General features: G+C 38.0%; 1 protein-coding gene across 1 annotated transcript in view; it reads left to right on the top strand.

Annotated features, from left to right (window-relative positions):
- LOC121031389 (uncharacterized) overlaps positions 1–25,236 on the top strand; it is a 411,199-nt gene that overhangs the window by 87,860 nt on the left and 298,103 nt on the right. Inside the window, exon 3 of the mRNA XM_040476479.1 lies at positions 24,456–24,530. Coding sequence (XP_040332413.1) covers positions 24,456–24,530 — 75 coding nt within the window. The remainder of the gene's footprint in view (positions 1–24,455; positions 24,531–25,236) is intronic.

Here is a 25,236-nt window from a genome sequence, read left to right as displayed (position 1 = left end):
GAAAAGTACTCATGATAATCTTAACACTAAGAAAATAGTTCTGAGTATTCTGTTGTTTTTGGATTTCCTTTTCCTTTTTTTACCTTCTTCTCAGTTCTCTTCAAGTCTCCTTCCTTTTCTGTCTCCTGAACACCCTTCCTTCTTCCTTCCTTTCTCTTACCATTCTTCCTTCTGCTCATTTCAGGGATATACTCCTACATTTCTCATACTATCCCTTGTGGATTGTCAATTTTTTGTTTTGGGACCCTAATCAGAATCACAGAAATCTCATAGTTTTTGCCTAGTATTTACTCAAAGTATAGTCTTTAAATAGCACATCTCTATCATTTGATATGTAGGGAAGGTCTGCTTTCTTCTAACATGTTCCTCAAAATGCTGTTGTGCCCCACTTGATTTGTTTACTTCTATTGGGTCTTCATTACGCAATTCTTTGATAGTTTCCCTTGTAGCACCATCAAGAATCTTCACACCTGGCATAGCAACTCACAGGAATTATTACACCTTAATTATGATACATTCAAAATCATGTATATTACACACTTCTTTACTGAGCATTTCCTGTATGTTGAGGACTTTAAGAGTTATAATGGTGGATAAATTATAATCCCTAGTCTCACATATCAGTTTTGGAGCCTAGGAAATACATGGAAGATAAATAAAAGGTTCAAATAATTTGAGGAAACAGTAAGCCCTCAATATTTTCTGGTTCAGATACCAAGATCTTTTTCATATTTGAAGAGACATTTTGCATCCTCTAGAATTCTTTGCACTGTTGATTGTAAGAAGGGTTAAAACAAGAAAAGAGATAATTTCAGTGAAGGAAATATAGTATTAGAAGTTGGTACATTTTATTTCTTCAACCCTGTCAAAAGACTGCTTTTTTATATTTTGTATTCTTCTCTTTTTAAATTAGACTTTCTGAATTGTACATTGTAAATATCTTTCTGTTGCTGCCATCGTAATGATGGACTATGTTTTGGAGTCCCATGTCTTCCTTTGTTGTTTTATAAAAATAAATTCTTCAGTAGCTGCTTAAGAAAGGATGTGTGAAAAATAATTTTTATGCTTTTCTGCATGTCTGAAAATATATTTATCTCATCCTTATGTTTGATTAATAGTTTTGTTTGATATAGCATTGTGGATTAAAACTCTATCTTCTTCAGGATATTGAAAACATTGACTCCTTATATTCTCTATCCCAGCATTGCTGTTGAGACTTGCTATTCTGTTTCCTGTGCCGTATACATATACACACACATATACACATACATACACATATGTATTTCTGTACTTCTCTCTGGATTGTTTTGTGATCTTTCTCATTTGTGTTCTGAATTTCACAGTGATAAGTCTTTTAGTGTGTGTGTGTGTGTGTGTGTGTGTTTCATAACATTGGGCACTTAGTTTGCCTTTTAAATCTGGGATATATACTTTTGTTCTGGGAATTTGTCTTAAGTTATTTATTTGATTATTTCCTTTCTTCTCTTTTTGTGGAGTTAGTATTAGACAATAAATACCCTGAAAGAATACTCTAAACCTTTAATCTTTTTCTCCTTATTTTGTGACTCCTTACCATTTTGTTCTACTCTCCAGAGGAGTTCTTCAACATTATCTTCCAAACTATTAAAAAATTCAAATTTATACCATCATGTTTTAATTTATTAGGTCTCTTACTTTTCTCTAATTTCACCTTTGTAAAAAACATTATTATTTTAAAAGTGCTATCTTTTTTTTTACCTCATTTAAGATATTATTTATAGAGTTTTATCTGTTTTGTATTCTTCCAGACTACTGCCTTCTCTCTGTTGGTTTTCTTCTTTGTCTTTTGTGTTAGAGACTTTCTTAACCTTCTGGTGATTCTCACATGGCCATTTATATTTATGAGCAGGCACTAAAAGGCTGATTGGAAGCTTTCTGTTTGTGAGGCCAGGCTTTATCTACCTGTGGGTGTAATTTTAAGGCTTTTGGGGAAGTGGGCTGTATATTTAGCTGGGTTGAGTAGGGGGTATAGTTCTCAAATGTCAGCATCTGTAGGTACTTTCTCTGGGGCTGTTCAGTTTTTGTTAGAGAAAACTTCAATTTTCTTTAAAAAAATTTTAAAATGTTTATTTGTTTTTGAGAGAGACAGAGCATAAGCAGAAGAGGGACAGAAAGAGAGGGAAACACAGAATCCGAAGCAGGCTCCAGGCTCTGAGCTGTCAGCACAAAGTCTGATGCGGGGCTTGAACTCAAGGGCCACAGGATCATGACCTGAGCTGAAGTTGATGCTTAACCGACTGAGTCACCCCAGGTGCCCCAGTTTTTTTTTTTAAGAGAGAGCGTGAGTGGGGGAGGGACAGAGAGGAGGACAGAGGATCCCAATTGGGCTCTGTGCTAACAGCAGCAAGTCCGACGTGGGGCTCAAACCCACAAACTGCAAGATCACAACCTGAGTGTAAGTCTGACTGAGCCACCCTGGCACCCCTGAGAAAACTTCAGTTTGTAATCAGGGGCCATACACCTCACTGTGAGCATTCTGCGAATAGCTTGAAATTAAAGGTTAGTTGGTCCCAGCATTCAGGATGTAGACTTTTTGTTTCCAGCACTTTGCCTCACTCATGTTCTCTGCCTCTGAATCTAAATCCTCTCAGGCTTATTCTACAGAGAATTAGCTCCTGGTCTCCACTGGTGAGCAGGATGGGGGTGAGTGTGGTGGAATCAGAAACCTGGCTGCTTGCAGTCAGAGAGTATGCCTGGGGAGGGCCAAACTCCTTTGCATACAGACTTTCAGTCATGTTCCCTGTTTTCAGTACTCACCTCACCCCTCTCTCTCCTTACCCTTATTTATTACACCTTTAAAAAAATCCCTGTAATGTTGGTGGGGTCATGATTTAGGTAGAAGACAAAGGCATGTGATTCAATTTCTAAGTTCAGTAGTAAGTAGAATGGTAGGTTTTGAAGAGATGTGTTGATAAAAAGATCTTCTAGTGGACTTGGAAGACAGGGGGGTGAGTGGATCTTCTATGCTCTGCCTGAGTTGGGCCAGTGATGTGAGATGGATGGAAGGATAAGGTGGTTTAGGCACACTTGTCTGAATTGGAATGTATAGAAGAGGTCATTAGAATGAGACCATGGGAATGAGGTGTTTGGATTTCATATGTGCAAAAGCAAAATGGGAAGGTTTTATTTTGGGTTCTTTGATCAGGTGTCTTGTATGATATTGTGCCAGAGTAAAACTGGATGAGTATAAAAGAGCTATTGTATTGTCTTTAGCTTAACTCAGCAGGCTTAGTTGGTGATAGAAAGACTGTGTCAAAGCCAAAGTCATTGATCAGGTTAGCTTTGTACCAAGGAATCTTTCCCTCATAGATGCAAACTCTTCTCTCAATGTGGCTTCTGATCCAACTGCCATACCAATGTTCACAAGAGGATGGGGAAAGGTGCTACTGTTACTAGGAGTATGACTGAAGCCAGTGTCCCATTGACAATGAGCTGTGACACAACACTTGTGTCACAAGAATTAGAATTTTTTTCCAGATAGGTGAAATTTACAGCATGTTGGTTGACACACTTATCCTCTTTACCCCGGGTAGCTGTTGATCTTCCAAGTATTAAATTTCATTCTTCAACCAACCTCATTTTTAAAAAGCATTTAAGGAGGAGTAGGCATGTTTTTCTTATGGATGAATACTGAGCAAAACTCAAGTCTATTTTGCTCTTATTTTTCTTTTGACTCTGGGTATTGAGGCTTTTCTTTGGGGTTTAATTCTGTAATCTCCAAATTCTACATGAAAAATTTCTGTGTAACAAAGGATATCTGCATTATTATTTTGGTTCCTTTTATGTATTTGAACATTAAAATGCAAGCTTATAGTTTTAATCCCCAGTTTTGTCTTACAAGCAGTTATTATACAAGTGTCATTTTCAGATGTGTACTAGGCTTAGTCTGCCAGAAGTGGCTTAGGGATTATCAAAATGTAATTAGCCCTAACTTTTTAATTTAAAGCAACGACTAATAAAACTAAATGAACTTAGATGACTAACAAGTTTTTACCTCTGTACAAATTGTGTATTCAAACGCTACAGACTGGCAATCTAGTGATATTTCGTAGCAAATTCCCTCTTCTCATCTATGTATGGATATTATAACTCCTGAGCAGGAAATAGGCATCATTGTAAGTATAGATATGAGTTTTAGATATGCTAATACCCATGCTGAGTGAGAATACTGTCTGATAGATGAGCATGTGTCAGGCATGTGGGACACTGATGTGTAAGCTGAGTACTTAACGGGCTGTAAAGGGAACAGGAAGCTTTGAGAAAAGCTAGAATTTGAGAAAAATAAGGGTTAGGGTCTACAGAACTTATTTTGTAGAAAATGTAAAAGTGGAAAAATACTTTGGAGGCGCAGGGTTCCTTTAGCATGTGCTCTGAGTCACTTTTGTCTATGCCTACCTGGGGACTTGGAAGTCAGATAGTCCTGGATGTGCCACTTCTTGGCTGTGAGGCCTGACAGGTTATTTAATAACCTTACTTCTCGGGGTGCCTGGGTGGCTCAGTCGGTTAAGCGTCCGACTTCAGCTCAGGTCATGATCTCACGGTCTGTGAGTTCGAGCCCCGCGTCGGGCTCTGTGCTGACAGCTCAGAGCCTGGAGCCTGCTTCAGATTCTGTGTCTCCCTCTCCCTCTGACCCTCCCCCGTTCATGCTCTGTCTCTCTCTGTCTCAAAAATAAATAAAACATTAAAAAAAAACCTTACTTCTCAATTTCCTAATCTGTAAAGTTGACATAATAATACTCATACCATAGAGTTGTTATAAGACTTAAATGCAATGATGCAAAAAATGTAGAGAAATGCTACACGTAACAGGATCCATCAATGATAGCTAGCCATTTTTTAAACAATTGTGGTTATTGTTATTAAAGGGGATGTAGAGCTATAGGAAATGTTCACTTTTCTTTGAGGAAATAGACTAGGAAACAATGACTTCACTAAGGAAGCATTATAGTTTGGCAGGCAGAGAGTTGATCACATTGCAGGCAAATCTGAATAAGATAGTAATTGCTACCAAATCTGGGTAGGTAGGATTTGTTACCCTAGTGACAAGGTGAGCCAAGAAAGAACTCGGACTTACATGGATGGGAAAGAAGCAAGGCTAGATTTGGGCACAAAACCGAGAATGAGCATGGAGGAGAAGAACATGGTAAGGAGGAAAGACTTGGCTAGGACTCAAGGAATCAACAAGAAAGGAAACTTGAATTGAATATACTTGGTTAATGAGTTCAGTTAGTTCTATTTTTTGCTTAATCAACAACATAAATGTAATGAAATGCCTTCAGAAATCTTTTTACTTTAGCATTAGGTAAACTGGTTTTTTATTAGACATGTCAGGTTTCTAGAAAGAAAATAACATAGGAAAGCATATATTAAGGATGTGATCTGCAGGCCCAGGGAGTTGGGAAGTCAGTGGTCAGCTCCTGCTGAGATGGAGTAGCCAGAGTGCTTCCAGGAGCACTCACCCCTAGAGCAGGGGTGTCTTTTCCAATGGTAGTTTCAGATGTGCTCATAGTCAATGGAAAGACAATGCAAATCTCAGCTCCAGCAAGCTCAAAGTTAAAATCAAACAAAGAGACAGAATTAGTCTTGTATCTTTAGATTGTTTTGGGATATATAATTTCACATTACTAGTTTTTTCTCATTACTGAATCAAGAAGGGTATACTGGATAATCCTAAGAATCTCCTTAGAAGTGTAAGAGTGTGTGTGTGTGTGTGTGTGTGTGTGTGTGTGTGTGTGTGTGTGTAAAGGAGATGGCAAGATGGGAGAAACATTTATTGAGAGCCTACTATGGCCAAACTCTAATACCAATACTCAGGGAATGATGAATATTATTCCATCTTAATTCTTCCATAATACACAAATGAGAAGTACTATTCTCTCATACTATACAGAAGGAAACGGGTTTAGAGAGTTTAAGTGACTCTCAGGAAAGTAAGTGTTAGGGGTGGATTAGAGTACAGGTTTGACTCTAATTTTCTGATTCTGTAATTGAATGATCGAGAAGCCAAGCGTTCCAGTTTTCTAAAGCCAGAAGTTTCTCTGACTTTTGAGTATTAGGATTTGGTGAAAGAAAAATCCATAAGCAAAAGTAATAGTGATAGGCTTAATTTAAATACTTATTTTTTCCAAGATGTTCAGAGAACATTACATACATCAATGAACAAATCCTTAGAGTGTCAGTGGGTGCTGGTGAATCCAATTTTCCAGCAGTTGGTATATCTGCTGTTCCATTAACAATTGTATGCTTTGCTCCTTCATGCTCTTTGCTCAAGCTGTCCTTCCCTTCTATGCCTCCTCTTTCTCAAATCCTATTCCTGTCTTTTCAATAACACCTCAAATCCCATTCTCATTTGAACCATTTACAAATAACCTTGGTTTAGGAATTTTTCTTCTAAACTCATAGGAATTTCTTTCTACACAGTTGGCTTGTTTACCAGTAGTTGACATGTTGGTAGTGTTAAATATGTTTGCATGGATATGTGCTTACATTTCCTATTATCAGGTGACTACCTTGGCTATCTCTCACTAGCAGTGCCTTTATGCATAATTACATATCTGAAGAATAATGGATTCACAATTTTGTAGCCATATTTCACTTGAAGAAAACATAGCACTGAGAAATTAGGCTAAACAGCATGACATCATGGCTAAAACTGCAGTGTCTAGAACCGACAGTTCTGGGTCCATACCCTGGCACTACTACTTACCATTTGTGTGATGCTGGGCAGTTACTTAGCTCCATGTTACTTAGTTTCCTTGTCTGTAGGGTGATAATGGCCCTTACCTCTGAGGGTTGGCTGGAGGATCAAGTGAATTAATAGTTTCAGAGTTTTCAGAATAGTACCTGCTATTACAAATACATACAAGAGTAGGCTCTGTATTATTTTTTAAGACAAAGATGTACAAAACACACAGTCATCATTACTTACTTATTTTAGAATCCTGCAACCTGAGGACTAACGGATTGAATTAAATGGTTTTAATAATAATTAAAGTTCTGAAACCTAATTGGGTATGTCTTAATTGATATGAATATTGAGGGAGAGATGAATCAAAGTAACACAAACATTTTTGAAAATAAGCATGAATGTACTAAAATTGATTCTCTCATCTTCTAGAGTGGTACATTCACAAAGGCTGAAAATACCTAAACAAGATGGCAGGATGCCTCTTCTGGCTTTTTTAGCTGTGAAGAGGTGATGATGGCTACCTCAGGCCACATTCAAGCTCCCGCACAGGGTAGGAGAACTCTTCACAGATCCTTGATATCAACTTTTTCAAAGGTAGCTGAATTCTCCAGCTGGGTAGTTTGAATGCAATCAAATTCTCTGTGGGAGAATAAGAGGATAAATGACTCACCCCACACATATAGGCAGTCCAGATACATTCATTTTAGAGCAATGAGTTTAAAATTTTAATGCAGCAGATTTTAGTATTCTTATGTCTACATTTCAGCGGGGCAATTGGAATGATATAAAGTCTATCAAAATAAAATTTCCATTTTGATACACATTACAAACCTCAATCTACTATTTCTGACCCCTAAGAATATAACCCTGTTAAGGGAGACTCTTTCAGACATACTCCTAAATTGAGACAAGCGCTTAATTTTCTCCACACAAGCAATGCTCTTTCAGAAAATTACTTGTATTACAGGATAAAAATCTTCTAAAGGCTGAATCTAGTACTTAATATGTGCAGCACATTTCTGAAAACCTGAGATTTAAAAAGTATAAGAAATATTTGAGTGCCATCACTTTTTAAACATTGGTAACAATATGAAAATGTAGTTCTTTTTGACCAGGTATTTAAACACAAATTTTCTCATGATATATCAAGAATTCTACTGTTGTTTTTATTTTATAAAATGTTCCACATAAAAAACCCTCCAAAAATCATTGGAAACTAGAAGGGTCAAATGTAAGTTTTTTTATGTTATGGATGAATGTTAAGCAAATGGATGTGGTGCATGAGATGTGACACCATCACATTATTCTAAAATTTTATTCTAAAATCTAAGCCCTGCTGGCCTCCAACTGTACCCTGAAGTAAGCACTTCAGCCTCCCAAATTCTGCTTTTGCTTATCCTGGCATCCCCCACTGGCCTAGCATGGAATGTTCTTTCCCTAGATATCAACATAAGTTGTTTCCTCATACCCTTTGTATCTTTACTAAATGTCATCTTCTCATCGAGTCTTCCTCACTGTCCCATTTAAAATCATACCTATTCCTGACTTCTTAAACCCCTTCCTTCCTTTTTTCCTCTTCAGCCCTTGCCACTGTCTAACTTGTTTATATCTGTTTTCCTTCCCTTCAGACTATAAGCTCCTTAGTGACAGAAGCTTTAACTGTCTCCTTTATAGCCATATCTCCAGAGTGTAGAAAAGTGTCTGGCACATAGTAGGCATTTAAAACATATTCAATGAATGTGAAAATGTATCTGAAATCTTTCATATATGATGGGTATGTATGACTATGTCTAACATACTGGGGACTTTAAACAAAATAATGGAGCTACAATGTAAAGAATAGATACATAGAACAAATAATTATTTTCATAACATTGTACACATTTCAAAGGCTCTGCTGTTAATGGTCTTTTCCTTCCTTAGTTTTTTTTTTTATTTGTTTGTTTTAAACATAGCTATTATTTTCAGAACCAGCTCTGTTGGACTCTGCCTAGTTCTTTTTCAGTGCTCTACTGTGGAGGAATCTATCTTCGAGGATGCTGACCTTCCTTTCATTGTCTTGTCTCTTTATTATGATTGTGCTCTTTTTTTGGGACCCACTCGCAAAAGTTTTTTCATACATAAACAGAATTGGATTTGTCTAATGACTTTTATTAAGGTACTGAAATTTAAAACTTAATAAAATCCATATGTGAAAAATAATGTTCTTTTGTGCACGTTAGGTTTGTAGGGTGGGTCTAGTAACTGACACTACTGGGTTAGTACAGATTTCTCAGGGATTCAGCTCAGTTGCATGAAACAGAAAACTCAAATAACAGTGACATAAACAAGATAAAGTCTGGGTTTGTTTTATGTAATGAGAAGTCTGGTCGCTCAAGTTGGCTTGGTGACTCTTGGTGTCAGGGTTTGAGATGTCTGTAATTCTTTAGGCCCTCTGTCAAGGCCTAAGAAAGGAGGAGGAAGAACAAAGGACAAAAATAACTATGTCAGCTGAATTAGATTCCCTTTTACTGGAACTTCCCCAGAAGCCCCAATAATAATTTCCACTTCCATAGCATTGGCCTCATCTATGTCCTATGGCCACCCTCTTAGCAAGGGAGGTTGGGAAATATAGGTACTTTTTCTCTTGAGCACCTGGATGCTGCCAACAAAATTGTAATTACACTTAATAGGGAAGAAGAAGAGAATAGATATTGAGTAGGCAGCTAGCAAACCCTGACAATGTAAAATATACCTGAAAGTTAGATAAAATTTCTGTTATCTTTTTCACAGAAATGAAATTGACCAGGCCATATCATCTAGAGGAACAGTGTTGGGAAAACTAACTGTAGAAAGTTGCATTTCGGGGGCGCCTGGGTGGTGCAGTCGGTTAAGCGTCCGACTTCAGCCAGGTCACGATCTCGCGGTCTGTGGGTCCGAGCCCCGCGTTGGGCTCTGGGCTGATGGCTCAGAGCCTGGAGCCTGTTTCCGATTTTGTGTCTCCCTCTCTCTCTGCCCCTCCCCCGTTCATGCTCTGTCTCTCTCTGTCCCAAAAATAAATAAAAAGACGTTGGAAAAAAAAAATTAAAAAAAAAAAAAAAAGAAAGTTGCATTTCAATTTTTGAGAAAGTGTGTAAATAAAACACTCTTTACAATATAGTGTAGTTGTTAAATATAAGTCAGGAATATATGTTAAGTTCTACAGCAAAGAACAAGAAGTAGAACATCCACATGGTTCTGTCTGTTGAAATACACTGAGTAATTTATAGAAATGTTGAATCACTATATTGTATACCTGAAACTAATACAACACTGTATGTTAACTATACTGGATTTAAAAGAAAAGATAAAAAAAAAAGATGCTGCTTAGAAAAAGTTCTAAATATCACTACAAATTTAAGTTGTAGTTCAGAGTAACTTGGGATGGGTCAGTGTAAATCAAAAAGATTATAGTGATTATATACTATTTAGATTATATAATAATTTAAGGTACATTATTGAATAATTAAAATTTAATATGTTACAAGGTAGATTATGTAATAATTAAGACATTTATATTTTGCAAACAGAAATAGTTTAGAACATTTGTAGCTTATGTTTGATAACTAAATCAGGGTAGAATATTTCAAATAACATACTTCTATATCTAGAAGTTTGTTACTCATTTAGAATTATTTTTATGCAGAATACTTAAAACTTTTTTCTATCATAGAATTTAATTTTTTAATTTTGTTTCAGACTTTTATTTTTTTTATTTATTTTTTTAATATAATTTATTGTCAAATTGGCTTACATACAACACCCAGTGCTCATCCTAACAGGTGACCTCCTCAATGCCCATCACCCACTTTATCCTCTTCCCCAACCCCCATCAACCCTCAGTTTGTTCTCTGTATTTAAGAGTCTCTTATGGTTTGCCTCCCTCCCTCTCTGTTTGTAACTTTTTTTGCCCTCTTCCCTTCCCTCATGGTCTTCTGTTAAGTTTCTCAAGATCCACATATGAGTGAAAACATATGATATCTGTCTTTCCATGACTTATTTCACTTAGCATAATACGCTCCAGGTCCATCCACATTGCTGCAAATGGCATTGTTTTATTCTTTCTCTAGAATTTAATTTTAACTAAAACTCATAGTAACCCAGAAGATACATTGTGAAGTTATTGGCAGTGGTGACTTGATATTTCTTTAATGCTTATTTATTGTTGAGACAGAGACAGAGACAGAGCATGAGCAGGGGAGGGGCAGAGAGAGAGGGAGACACAGAATCTGAAGCAGGCTCCAGGCTCCAAGCTGTCAGCACAGAGCCCGATGTGGGGCTTGAACCCACAAACCATGAGATCCTGACCTGAGCTGAAGTCAGACGCTTAACTACTGAGCCACCCAGATGCCCTGATATTTCTAAGGAAAAACTATAAGATATTAAAAATTTTTTTTCTAGTAACTACTCAGGAAATGACTGTAGGAGGCTTATCATACATGCTATAAACATAGTAAATGGAACGAAAGAAATCAAATCCCAAAAGAAGCAACACATTTTAATTTTTAAAATATGATCTGTAATTATACAATAATGTGTTTTAATCCTAGGGGAGAAGGTTTTTTTGGACCCTATTTTTCCTTAATTTTAAATGAATGGGAACATTACAGAATTTGAATTAACAGTGCACAATTGAAATGTAGTTGTCTTTATTTCTCTTTATTTCAGATGATGGACAAAAAGAGCTCTTTTATTTTCTATAAATTTGTGGCTTAAAAAAATATATTGTAGGTATCCTCATATTTTAGATTAAGTAAGGCTCAGGATATAAGTGTGACACACTTACCTCACACACAGTCTTTGCATTCAAGAAGGCTTTAGTTTGATGGGAGAAACACATGTATGAGATATTAACTTCCTTTGTGCTGAAGGACTATGCTAGAGGTACATGAACAAAGTGCTGTGGTCTGGAGGAGGTGCAGGTGATGCCAAAGGAATTCAGGGACAATGATGACAGTTGACTTGGATCTTGAAGGCATTTTACCAGGTACAAAATTAGAGGATGGGCATTTCAGAGAAGGAACAGGTGATACAGAAGGAACAGGTGATACACCTGAATAGATGCTAAGTGGGGAGTGGGGCTAGAGATGCTGTGTGGCAAGAAGATGAGCCTGACTGACTGGTAAGTCCTAATATGCCTAACTAGGGACTTTGGATTTCACTGGTAGGCAATGTTAACAGAATTTTTAAACAGCACAGTGACATGATCAAATTTAGTTTTAATAGATATGACAATAATGACAATTAAGAGGACAGATTGGGACAGATAATGATTATTGGTAAGGAGGCCACTAGGAGACTGTCATTGCAGTCCAGTTGACGTGACGAGGACATGACTGAAGTGGCCATAAGGACATAATCGAGAAGGTGGCTTTGGCAGATGTTTCTCTTAGGGTTAGGTATCTACTTATGGAAGTATTTGTGTCTGGTTATGGGAGTCATGAGTACCTAGAGTGGACTATAACTCTGATGTTTGTAGCTTGGAAAATTATATAGCCATCATTTAATGAGATTAAGAGTTTAGGAAGCAGAACAGGTATTTTGAAGCAAGATAATAAGTTCAGTTTGGATATTAATTTCCAGGAGCATCTATCTAGTAGACAGATAAAGATATGAATCTAGAAATAGAACATGTGAGAGATTCTGGAGTCATCCTCACATAAACAATAGTTAATAAAAGACCTGGGAGGAAGGTATATTATCTCAATTTTGCACATCAGTTGAAACAGAGAGGTTAAGTAACTTGCTTAAAGTCAGTAGAGATGGTGAAAGGTTATAGGAAAAACCCAACACCAATCTAGGATTTCTGATGCCAGGACCTATTATTTAATTTCTTTGAGCCTCAGTTTCTTCATATGTTAGGTGAGAATAGTGACAACTTCCTATTTATGATTAAGACAATACATATAAAGTACCATGTAATGACACAGTGCCACAATCAGAAAAGTCCTTAAAAGTGTGGTAACTTCCTTCTTCCTTTCTTTTGTTTATAAATTCTGATGTGGGCTGACAAAGACTCCCCCTCTTTGATCAAACTATAGACTGGCTCCTTTGAGCCCTCTTTCTGACTAGTCCTTGTCCTTGGAAGCTTCTTCTGCCTGCCAAGTCCAGTTTTAGCAAGTATCCTGCTAAGTCAGTTTAGAGAAATCCCCTACCCTTGATAGCTGATCACCTTTGATATCGAATCAAATTCCTCATCCTTCACCTTCAATATTTCATCACCCTGATCTGCCTTCAACAAGAATTCTGTTAAATTGGTTTATCAATAATCCCCCTACGCTTGAAGTCTTCTCTTAGTAATTTTGTATCCACTGACAACCCTCCCCATTCCAACTCTGCTCCTTAGCTACAAATTCTCAGCTGTCTTTGCTGTATTTACTGTTGAGTCTGATCTCTTTTCCCTATAGTGATAGTCTTGACACCTATCACAATAGTTCTGAATAAAGTGTTCCTTACCAGTGAACAAATGTCAGAATATTCTTTTCTTTAATATTGAACCACTCCTAGTGGTTCATTAATTAGCTTCCTGTGTGCCCAGTGTGATGCTCTTACTCTTCAGGGCTGGTTGTTCAAACATGGTCAGAACCAGAACACACAAAGTGGCCATGATGTTAAGCCTGAAAGGCAACAGCTAGGATCACACAGGAAGTCAAGTTTGAAAATAGGAGTCCTCTGAAAATGTGGAAAGCTGAATTATTGAGCTAGAGTTACAGTTGCAGGATGACCCTGGAAACTGGAGAAATAGCTAAGACCATGGGAAATAAGAATATGAGAAAAAGGTGCTAAAATGATCTAATTCCACTGGAAAGGAATTCCCCCCATCCCCCCCACCCCCAGGGATGCTTTTTAAGAGGTTAAATATCTTTTGGCTCTTGTGTAAAGCCTCTTTAGCTACTTTGGCATTTGACACACAATAGATTCTGTGGGAAATGGAGGTCAGCTCTGTTGTTCCATATTCATGCTTTCAAATCAACACAATGCAATGAAGACCATTATCCTAGATGGTCGGCTTAGGGAAATAGGATTTTTGCAATTATGAAGAGCTGAGAGTTATCATTTATGCCCATATTCTTGATTTTTTAAATACCAGAATATAATAATACTATTCACAATAAAAAATATCTTTACCATAATTGATTTTTTTTGGGGGGGGGGGACAATTCAGAAGGCATTAGATTATGACAGGATTTACAGGCTTTCATTAAGGATGTTAATGAACGTCATGCTCTAGTTGTGAGACATACGTGCTACATATAGTTTTAACGTTTCTAGTGTCCCTTAACTTTCCTGAATGCTCAAGACTGACCTAAAGAGAAAGCAGGCTGGGCATCAAGGAGAATTGCAAGAGCCAACCATAAAGGGAAAGGATGTGTGGGGTAGAATCAAAAGAAGAGAAAATGGTTCAGCAGCTACAGCAAAGTAGTGTGTACTCATTGGAGTTTCCCAAGCTTCAGAGGGTTCCACATGTTAGAGAATTGGCAATTCAGAACAGATGGAAAATGAAAAGACTAGAAGGGATAAAGAAAGTGAGATTTTGTGAGGTCCTTAGGGTGTTACCTTTACAATGTTATAGATGACCTCAATTGAGATCTGTTTAATATTAGAAGTAAAAATATTCAAACTGAACTTAAAAATGTAATGATTAGACTAATGGCATAATTTGTGTGGTTAGAAAGAAATGCTAACTGTATTTAGGGTCCAGTGAGAAGGTAGAAGGACAGAGAATGATTGGAAGACAGACAACTATCTGTGTGTGTTGTGCCCCAGAGGCCCTGCTATAGAGCCTGGAAGGGGAGGCAGCACAGCAATGCACGTTGTCCGGAGGAGATTGCAACCTGGGCTCCCATTTACTATGTGCCTTCTAGCAAGTGAGTTTTCTCCAATTCTGGGGCAAGGATAATCAAAAATCTCCTGTCTCTGGTCAACTGTTTATGTATGGTCATAGTCAGAATCATAAAACAAAATGAGGTATTGGATAGGGACTAATTTAACATAAAAAAGGGGACTGATAGTTTCTAAAGTCACACAGGTAGTCCAAATGCGAGCAGATAAATTGCTGATAAAATAGTGTGATCCATACTATGTGATTTTCTCTGAAATAACAAATTTTATTTATTTATTTATTTTTAAATTTTTTTTTTCAACGTTTATTTTATTTTTGGGACAGAGAGAGACAGAGCATGAACGGGGGAGGGGCAGAGAGAGAGGGAGACACAGAATCGGAAACAGGCTCCAGGCTCCGAGCCATCAGCCCAGAGCCCGACGCGGGGCTCGAACTCACAGACCGCAAGATCGTGACCTGGCTGAAGTCGGATGCTTAACTGACTGCGCCACCCAGGCGCCCCTGAAATAACAAATTTTAAAGACAAAGGTAGGATGGAATCCCTGCTTCCATTCTTACTAGCTTCATAACCTCATTAAGTACTTACATTCTCAGAGTCTGTTTCCTCACGTGTAAAGTGAAGACAGTAATACATATGTCAAGAAATATTGTGAAGATGACATATTTAAAGTGACTATCACAGTACAAGGTGTTTTTTTAAAAGATCTAAACGAGTTTTTCTCTCTCTCTCTCTCTCTTTCAATTTAAGATTTTGTCTTGATAACTTTGTCAGATTTTTGGCTTCTCCAATGAATCATGGGAATGTACTCCCAAAGCCAAGAATACACTATATACACTGTATGTTAGCTAACTTGACAGTAAGTTATATTAAAAAAAAATATTTCTGGCTTCTCAGTAGTCTTCACCAAACAACAACGACGACGACAATGATGACGAATAAACAATTCAAAATAATCAACCCCCCACTCTTAGTCCACTTTGCTCTTCTCTTTATCCTGCAAAGGACAGTTTAACTTCTGCTAGTGTGGGGTTAGTGAAAAGGTCTCTTCCAGAGACACTCAGAATGGACTATTGAGACTTCTTTTAGCCACAGGTGATTATAGACTTATTCCACCTTCATCTCTTAGTCCTTCCAGGTGCCCTTTCTAGTTGTGTAAATGGTCAGACTATGGGCTATCAATTGTTTCTTAGTTTTAAAAACTTACCATTTCCTTTATAAACACATAAAATGCAGGGGAAAATTAGAAAATGCATACAAACAGCTACAAAAATCTCTTTTCTTATGTACATATATATGTATATTTTAACAAGAATTGAATCATGCTATGTATAAACTATTTGCTAACTTGCTCTTTTCTGTGCATTTTTGCATATATAGGCATTTCTGGCAACATGCAATGTATGTGTTTCTGAAAAATCCTGTATTTGGCAAAACTGCACACTAAAAATGACAGTGCTTTACTGGAAAATAAGGTTAGAGAAGGGTATTAAAAATCCAAGCAAATTTGTAACCAGAGCGCTAGCAAAAACAATCATTGGTACTTGGGCAGTTAACTTGGGCTGCCAGGCAGACAATTCAGCATGACTACAGACTGTCATGTCAGATATAAAAAAAAGTGAAAGAACAATATAGTGGCAGGGCCATCAACCCTTTAGTTAGACCTGAAAATAGTATGCTGAGCAGGAGTATGCACAACACAGACAGAAGCAGTGGGGCTACCCTCAAGGTAGACATTGGGTGCCAGTGAAACAGGCCATGAGCTGAGAGCTATGACTGGGCATATGCCCCTCTGAGTAGGAAGTGCTAGGTACTGAATTGTGTCCTCCCCCAATTCATATGTTGAGGCTCTAATCCCCATTGTGGTGGTATGTGGAGATGGGGCCTTTGGAAGATAATTAAATGAAGTCATTAGGATGTGGCCCTCATAATGGAAGTAGTGTCTTTTTTTTTCCTTAAAAATGTTTAATTTTTATTCATTTTTGAGAGACAAAGACAGAATGTGAGCAGGGGAGGGGCAGAGAGAGAGACGGAGAGAGAGAGAGGGAGAGGAAGACACAGAATCTGTAGCAAGCTCCAGGCTCTGAGCTGTCAGCACAGAGTCTGAAATGGGGCTCGAACTCACCAACTGTGAGACCCTGACCTGAGCTGAAGTCAGATGCTTAACCAACTGAGCCACACAGGTGTCCCTGGAATTAGTGTCTTTATAAGAAGAGACACCAGAGAGCTTGCTCTTTCTCTCTGTGCCATGTGAGAAGACAGTGAGAAGTCAGCCATTTATAAGCTAGGATGAGAGTCATCACCAGAAACTGACCATGCTGACACCTTGATCTTGGACTTTTAGCCTCCAGAACTGTGAGAAAATACATTCCTGTGGTTAAAGTCACCTAGTCTATAGTATTTTGTTATGGCAACCTGGATTGACTAAGATCTGTGAGCAAATCCTCTTTTAAAATTTATTTATCTACAGGAGTGCCTGTGTGGCTCAGTTGGTTAAGTGTCCAACTTCAGTTTAGGTCATGATCTAGTGGTTCATGAGTTTGAGCCCCACATCAACTGTCTGCTGTCAGTGGGGAGTCTGCTTGGGATTCTCTGTTCTTCCCCTCTGCCCCTCCCCCACTGGTGCTCTCTTGGTCTCTCAAAAATAAATAAACATTAAAAAAATAAAATTTGGTGCGCCTGGGTGGCTCAGTTGGTTAAACATCCAACTTCAGCTCATGCCATGATCTCACGGTTTACAAGTTTGAGCCCTGCATTGGCTCTGAGCTGACAGTTCAGAGCTTGCAGCCTGTTTTGGATTCTGTGTCTCCTTCTCTCTCTGCCCCTCCCCCACTTGCACTCTCTCTCAAAAATAAATAAACATTTAAAAAAAACAGGCAAGGAAAGTGAACAAGTAAAAGACGGAAATGATAAATTAAGATGTTAAAATATTAAATAAAGAAACTATAAATTATAACTAGATACTATTTCCAATTAATCCAATTGTCAAAGATTTTTAAATAGCATAATACCTAATGGTGGCAAGAATGTACATAATCAGACACTCTCAAACATTCCTGGAAGGAGTTTGCATTTGTACTCTATGACCTTTCTTTCAATTCACCTAGGTTTTCTGTGTTTTTTTCCACATCTTTTTTCCCCCAACATCTTGTAGTTAAAATTGGACTGTAGGATTTTTTTCAGTGTTAGCTGTCACTGTGGGATCACTGTCACTATATTCAAGGCATTAGAAAATATCTGTCAGAGAAGTGAGAACAGTTTATCAACAAAGGCCACACCATGGCCTCTTTATGGGTGCAGATCCTGACAAAAGGATTCTCAAGTTGCCAAGCAGGTTAAAGGCAGTCAAAACAACGGTGACAGTCATAACAGAAACAGACTTCATTGCTTGCCATGAGGATGTGGGTGCTATGAAGCAGAACCATCGATATGCACCTGGGAACACATGAAGTGTACTGCATAATACAACAAACTATCTCCATTACGTGGGGAAAAATGTTTTTGTAAAACTTCACTTATAGAATCTTAAGTTTCTCCAAGTCATTTTTTTTTGGAGCAAGAATATATTGTCACAAGCTAAAGAAGTCTCATTGGGTCTTTTGTCTTCATCTTAGTAGTCAGTACAATGAAATGGGTTGAAACTAATTGATTTCCAGAATCACTTAAAGGAAATGACACATTGTGAAATGATCATTTCATTTAAAGGGTGTGCTGTTTGTTACTCTTCCTTGCAAACAGGTTTATGATTATTCCTCAAGTATGTAATAGAACTGGGGCCAGAAGTGCTTTTCCTTATGTCTTTGGGTTCAGGATACAATCCTTGACAATGGGAGAGATCTTGATGTGGAGAACAAAGGCAAAAGGAAATGAAGATAAAGTTCCTTATAACCTGCAGCACACTGACAAATACTTGAGGCAGGCAGAGTACAACATTCCTCCAGAAACTCCCAACTGTCATAATGTTAATGCTTTGCAAGAGGAAAAAAACAACCTTAGCTTGACAATAGCTAGGCCTCCAGGATCCTGTGAGTCTTCTTTAGCATATGAAAATCTTTCTGGAAATTTGTTCATTTGTCTTAACACCCCCGACTCCAAAGGATATAATCAATTGTTCCTCACAATTCCAGTGCAGCCCTTTCTGCCCACAGGTCTTGTCCCTGTGCTTCGATAAAATTACCTTTTTTTGGTTTGTTTGTTTTTTTTTCACTGAAAACATCTCAAGAATTCTTTCCTGACTATTCGCTTCCAAATCCCACATTGAAGCACATCATTTTTGGTGTCCAACATGGGGCCTGAGTCTTCTCATCTGGACTCTGAACTTTGATGCAAGCTTGGTGAGTACTTCCTCTTCCTTTCATTTCAGGTGCTTTTCAAGGAGTAAAGTCCTATTGGAACATTTTCATGTCAGTTGCTCAGGCTGCAATCCTCTAGCCCATGGCTACTCTCTGGGGAGGAGAAAGCCTGCCTTTTGACTGGGAGTTAGTACCATGGCTAAAATAGTAATAAAACCCAAAACTTGATGCCTTCTTTTATTCCTTTTCTTATACAAAGTTGTGTTTCTTAGGCACAGGACAGCTACCTAAGTCACTAGGATGGCTGCCAATCTTAAGACACCCATGTGAGGTTTCCTTCTCATTGGTCTAATGTGATCCCCTTCACACCTCTGGTCTAACCACTTCTGGCTGTGAGACCTCTGCTGTGAACTGGCTGAAACCCGTACCTGACTGCATTAAAATCCAACCCTGGGCCGTTTCCTAGGGAAGTCGGCTGTAAGGACTACATATGTTGGAATGTTGGTTAGATCATGATGGATTTGTCTTTACTGCTTTCCATCAATGTCCTCTGCTAACTACTTAAATTACAAAATTGGGTGATTTCCCCTTGTAAAACTTTTCTAGTATTTTCCTTGGGTTAAAAATGGTGGGTTCTTCACAGCAAGTCAAGGCACAGCACAGTATCTTGTTCCACATGCTGGCACCCATTTGTAGTCCAGAATGCAATGGGGAAGTGAAGGGATGCTGGCCCCTACAGGGCAGGGTGGTGATCATAATGATTTCATTGAGGGATGCCTTGGGTTAGTTTGAGAGCAGGAACCTCTGATATATCCTGCATGGGACACCACCTGGGATTCAGAGAGGATTTTCCTGGTAATGGACTTCTTCAATTCCCAAGAACTCTGCCTTGGGATGCCTTTTAACCCATTGGAAACAATTTAGATTGAAAGATTTAAGGGGGAAAAAGCTAATCTTCTTTTGTAACACTGCATGGCCTCAGTACTCCTTTGGATATGAGGGAAAAATGGCCCATTAATGGGACATTAAACTTCAATATGACCTATCAGTTAGATCTTTTCTGCAGGAAACAGAGCAAATAGGCAGAGGTACCCTTAGTCCAGGCCTGTGTGGCCCTAAATCAGGACCATGACATAAGGGCCTCTTGCAGAATGTGCTTGGCCACTAACCAGGCTCATTAACTCCCTCCTGACGTATTGGATGATTGTCTAAACAACTCTCCTCTGAATGAACCCAGGTTGCTGGAGGAAACACAGGCCATCCCTGATGAAGGGAACACTGACTCTCTGACTCAATGTTCCTCCTAATACATCCGAGTTACTCTAGCTGTATCTGGGAGCTTCTACCTCATGAATTTCCTGCATTAATGGCTATGATAATTGGAGCCAATAGTCTCCAGTTAGTCTACTTTGGGACTGGGGCTTTAAGGAATATCCTAAGCAGCTACCAAAACTCCTTTTGTTTTGGGGAATTTCCCTGTCTTTTCTGGCCTGACATGGACTGCCTAATTCCACTTGTTGGTGGAAAGAAAATCTGTCTTTTCATCTCAAGCTTATGAGCTTTAGGACCAGGAGACCTCCTTCTCTGCCCTCTAGACTTTTACCCACCTCCAGCCTTCCTGGAGGCACCTCACCTCTTCTGCTTTTCTCTCCCCCTCCTCCTGTTTCTGTACCATTTTGGGAGCAGCCTACATAACTAACTCCTATACCATCCTTGATTTCTCAGGCACCATTGGCTTCTCCTACCCTCACTGTCACGAAGCAAAGAGCACCCCCCTTGGACTTACACTGCCCACTTCAGATTTCCCCACTAGTGTCCCAGGTAAAAATTGACAATGGGGAACAAATTGACTTTTAAGTGGACCCAGGTGGAACATATTTAGTATTTCAACTAATTTAAGTTTGTTGGTTTAATTAAGGTAGACATGTCTTAGAGTTATTAGCATTAAATATGAAACTTTTATTCTACTTAGGTTTACTAAAAGTCAAAGAAGCTCATGTTATCTGTTACAATTTTTAGCAAAAAGATGACTTAAAATGATCATGAATTTTGTCTCAAAGTCTTCATGGGTAATTGTTAAGATAGCTTTCAAAGTCTTTGATAACCTGAAACTTTCAAGTTTTGCTTAGATGATAAATTGGATTGAATTCATTGGATTCCAAATGAGATAAGACTTAGGCATTGATTACTGAATATAGGTTTGTGCTTTTGGATTCTTATTGCAGAGAAGCTGAGGATACTTGGGTCTGTTGATAAATATGCTTTGTGCTTTATTGAAGATTGTGCTATGGAAAAATCTATGTTTTTAAAATTGTGAAATGTGCTTAAAAATTTTAGATCTAAAGAATTCTGGTATAACAGTTCATGATTGGTTACTACTTAGTTTTCAATGGAGACTATGATTTCTAAAGTTAAAATTCTGCTAAATGTAATTAATACTGATGGAAATAAGGGAAATAACTGAATAAAAAAGTTGTAGAAAGTTTATGAAAGGAAATCGTTGAAAAGAGATTTTATATGTGGTCAGGACTAAGATCAAGAAGAATGGATTTTAAAAGTATACTGGTATAAGATTGAAATTCTGCTTTTCTGTTTAAAAAATGTTTTCTCTGATTGTTGGTCTACTCTTTTTTTTTATTTAAAATTTTTTTTTCAACGTTTTATTTATTTTTGGGACAGAGAGAGACAGAGCATGAACGGGGGAGGGGCAGAGAGAGAGGGAGACACAGAATCGGAAACAGGCTCCAGGCTCTGAGCCATCAGCCCAGAGCCTGACGCGGGGCTCGAACTCACGGACCGCGAGATCGTGACCTGGCTGAAGTCGGACGCTTAACCGACTGCGCCACCCAGGCGTCCCTGTTGGTCTACTCTTGATAAGAAAATGCAAACAAAGTTTTTTCTCTTTTGTCCACCCAGAAAACCAAGGTTTCTATGTTTTTAAAGTTGTTTGTTTGTTTATTTTGAAAGAGAGAGAGAATGAATGAATGAATGAATGAATGAATGAATAGGGGAGGGGTAGAGAGAGAGGGAGAGAGAATCCCAAGCAGGATCCATGCTGTCAACAGAGAGCCTGACATGGAGCTTGAAATCACAAACAGTGAGATCACAATCTGAGCCAAAATCAAGTGTCAGATGCTTAACCAACTGAGTCACCCAGGCACCCCCTGTGTTTTGTTTTTATCAGGTCTTTGATTACTTAGTTAAAACTTCTCAATATTAAAGAGGCTAAGTTTTGCTAACAACTATATAACCTTTACATATTTGCCTTTGGAATCTCTTATTGACACTTTGGTTAAATAAATAATTAAGTTTTAAGTTATGTAATGATCTGTAAACCTATTTAGGCATGCACTTTATAACCTTCTGAGATTTTAAAATAAACTACCTGGATTTTAAGTTGTGAATGAAGTCTTTTTGACTAATTAGGCCTGTTTATTTGGTATGTTGTTACTCTGGAAGCACTGTTAAATAATAAGCCTTAGGTTATGGTGTTTGGGTAAATGCTATAACTATTATAGAGATTATATACAATTTCTAAAGTTTTAATATGCTTTGGTACGATGCCATCACTTGATATTGTATCATGAATATTATTTTCAATATTAATAGAATTATAGAAGTGTTATATGTCACAGAAATAACCAGATTTCCTTGCCACTTATATTGTTACCTCTCATTAGATCTTGAACCATATCCATTTTTGAGTCTTTTGTCATTTATAGTTATTGTTCTTATTATCTTGTGAAATGTGTTTCATCTTCAATGAGATTTATAAAAAAGTCCTTTGACAAATACTTTTTTTTTGATATCTTTAAAAGTCGTAAGAATTTCCAGAACTAACTAAAAAACTGCATTCAAACTGAGCAAGGAATCCACAACATGGGACGAAATCAACTGAGGAAGATGATTATAGTTTTCATGACTCTTGTTTGAACACATTGCTAGTTCTCAAATGTTTTGCTCTTCCAGATTAAGGAAACTTTCTTTTAAGATATCCATGATATACAGAAATATGATAAAAATTCCTTTGTTAACAAATTGAAGTGTTTGTAACTTTTCTTTTTACCTAAGCCCTGTGAAATTCAACAACTCTCAGTGGGTATTCTTTTTTTCGTGACAATTATAATTATTTGCATTAGTTTAATAAGAATCTGTTCTCCTTGTAACAGGACACTATTGGAAACATTGATTAATTTACCAAGTCTTTTGACTGAAATATTATAGTTGAGAGACACACATGTATTGCCTAAATGGGGTGACTTTCAATCAGATGGGGCCCCCAAATGTGGGGTGTGATGGCTGGCTGGAAGCTGGTGGGGCAGGAGGTGAAAGAATTTACCTGAGGCAGAACAGACGAGATAGAAGTTTATTGAATACACTACAAGTGAGCAGCAGGGAGGACAGAAGAGGAGAGGTGGTTGGCAAGGAGGTAGTGAGTGGGGACTGTTTTTAAAGGGGGAAGATGAGGAGATATGGTAATGTATGGAATTTTCCCTTTTTTTGGTAAGTGGGCCTGGTTGCTTACAACCATTGGTCAGTTAGGGCCTATGGTTATTTTGAAGTGGGCCTTTTCTACATTCCATTGCTCAAACCTGTTTGCCTGATAGCAGCTTCTACAATGCACAGACTCAGATTTGACCAGACAGCTTTAAGGAACTAAGTCTGACTTTATGAAGCTTGAAGCCAATAAAGCGCCTTGGAAATGTTGGCCTGATACCTTGCTTACAGGGTTCCTAGCAGTCTTAACAGTTGAGTAAAGAACGTCCTTTCCTGGAAGGTGCAGGAACCTCAGGATATTTTGGGAATCTCAAGAAGAAGAATTCACCCAAATCTACAGGTATTACAGGCAGGTCTGATGGCAAATATTTGGCTTGGCTTCTGGCCTAGAGAGGCTACTAAAAGTCAATCTAGAGATGCCTTATTAAAAGTTCCAGCAAAACAGATTTTAAAAGATATATATATGATCAATCACTATTCTTGCTGAGCTTTTGTAAATAATTAGGCCACGTTTATTACAATTGGACTTCTTTTACAAATGAATTAATCTTGACTTGGCTATCTCTGATTAAAAATGAGGATAAATATAGACAGAAAATGTTTCAATAACACATCTTTGTAGATACTAGATTGTAAGCACTCAAGACTCAAGACACTGAGTTTGAAATTTGCTCCAACCATTAACATATTTTTCTTGTTTTTCCATTAAGGTGCCTCTTATTAATTACCTGATTGCTTGCTAAACAAAACAGAGTGTATGATGGCTAACACAACTGGATATATACCATTAAGGCCTTAAATGACTCTCAAATTGGCATTAGATATTTTAACTGCTGCACAAGGTGGAACACGTGCCATCATAAAAACAGAATGTTGTGTACATGTTCCAGATATCATAAAAATGTAACTGGATTGCTAAAAGATATAAATACTCAAATTGGTGCTTTAAACAATCTCTCCCTTTCCTTTAGTGATTGGTTAAACTCCTGGACTGGAGGAAGACTTTGGTTATCTATCAAAGGCCGTTTTTATTGGGCTTCTTGTTCTCATAATGTTAACCTTATTTTATTGTTTTTCCAGTGTCTCCCTGCTTGTTGCCAAGACTCCTTCACTGCCATAGATTCAAGCCAACAGATGATCCTTCTACTCAAGAAGGTGCATATATTTGTCTACCTTGGATTGGCTGCCTCTGCTTCTGGTAACTTTTACATATAAGTTCCTCAACTGACCAGTGTTGACCCATAGGTAGCAACATCTCCACACCTCTATTCAGCAGGAAGAAGTTCGGGAGATAAGACCTTCCACTCTCAGCAAAATTAAAGATTTGGGATCAAAATTGTTCAGAGGGGAATGGTGTGGAGAACAAAGGCAGAAGGAAATGTATATGAAATTAAATTTCCTTATAACCTGCAGCCCATTGACAAATACTTGAGACAGGCAGAGTATGACTTTCCTCCAGGAACTCCCAACTGTCTTAATGTCAATGCTTTACTAGAGGAAAAAACAACCTTAGCTTGACAATAGCCAGGCTGGAGGATCCTTTGAGTCTTCTTTAGCATATGAAAGTCTTTCTGGAAATTTCTTCCTTTGTCTTTACCACCCCCAACTCCAAAGGATATCATCAATTGCTCCTCACAATCCGAGGGCAACTCTTTTTGCCCACAGGTCCTGTCCCTGTGCTTTAATAAAAGCAGTTTTGTTTTGTTGTTGGTTTTTTTTTTTTTGCACTGAAAATTCTCAAGAATTCGTTCTTGACTGTTCCCTCCTGAACCCCACATCAAATCACATCAATGTGAACACTATTTTATAAGCTAAAAGGAAGGAGCCAGTGGAAGTCAATAGTGTAAAAAGAGGGGCGCCT

The sequence above is a fragment of the Herpailurus yagouaroundi genome, unplaced genomic scaffold (assembly GCF_014898765.1).
Source record: "Herpailurus yagouaroundi ecotype Mexico unplaced genomic scaffold, PumYag 141, whole genome shotgun sequence".
In the NCBI taxonomy this organism is placed as follows: Eukaryota; Metazoa; Chordata; class Mammalia; order Carnivora; family Felidae; genus Herpailurus; species Herpailurus yagouaroundi.
Note: the sequence above shows the minus strand (reverse complement) of the source record. Positions and strands in the feature narration are given on the sequence as shown.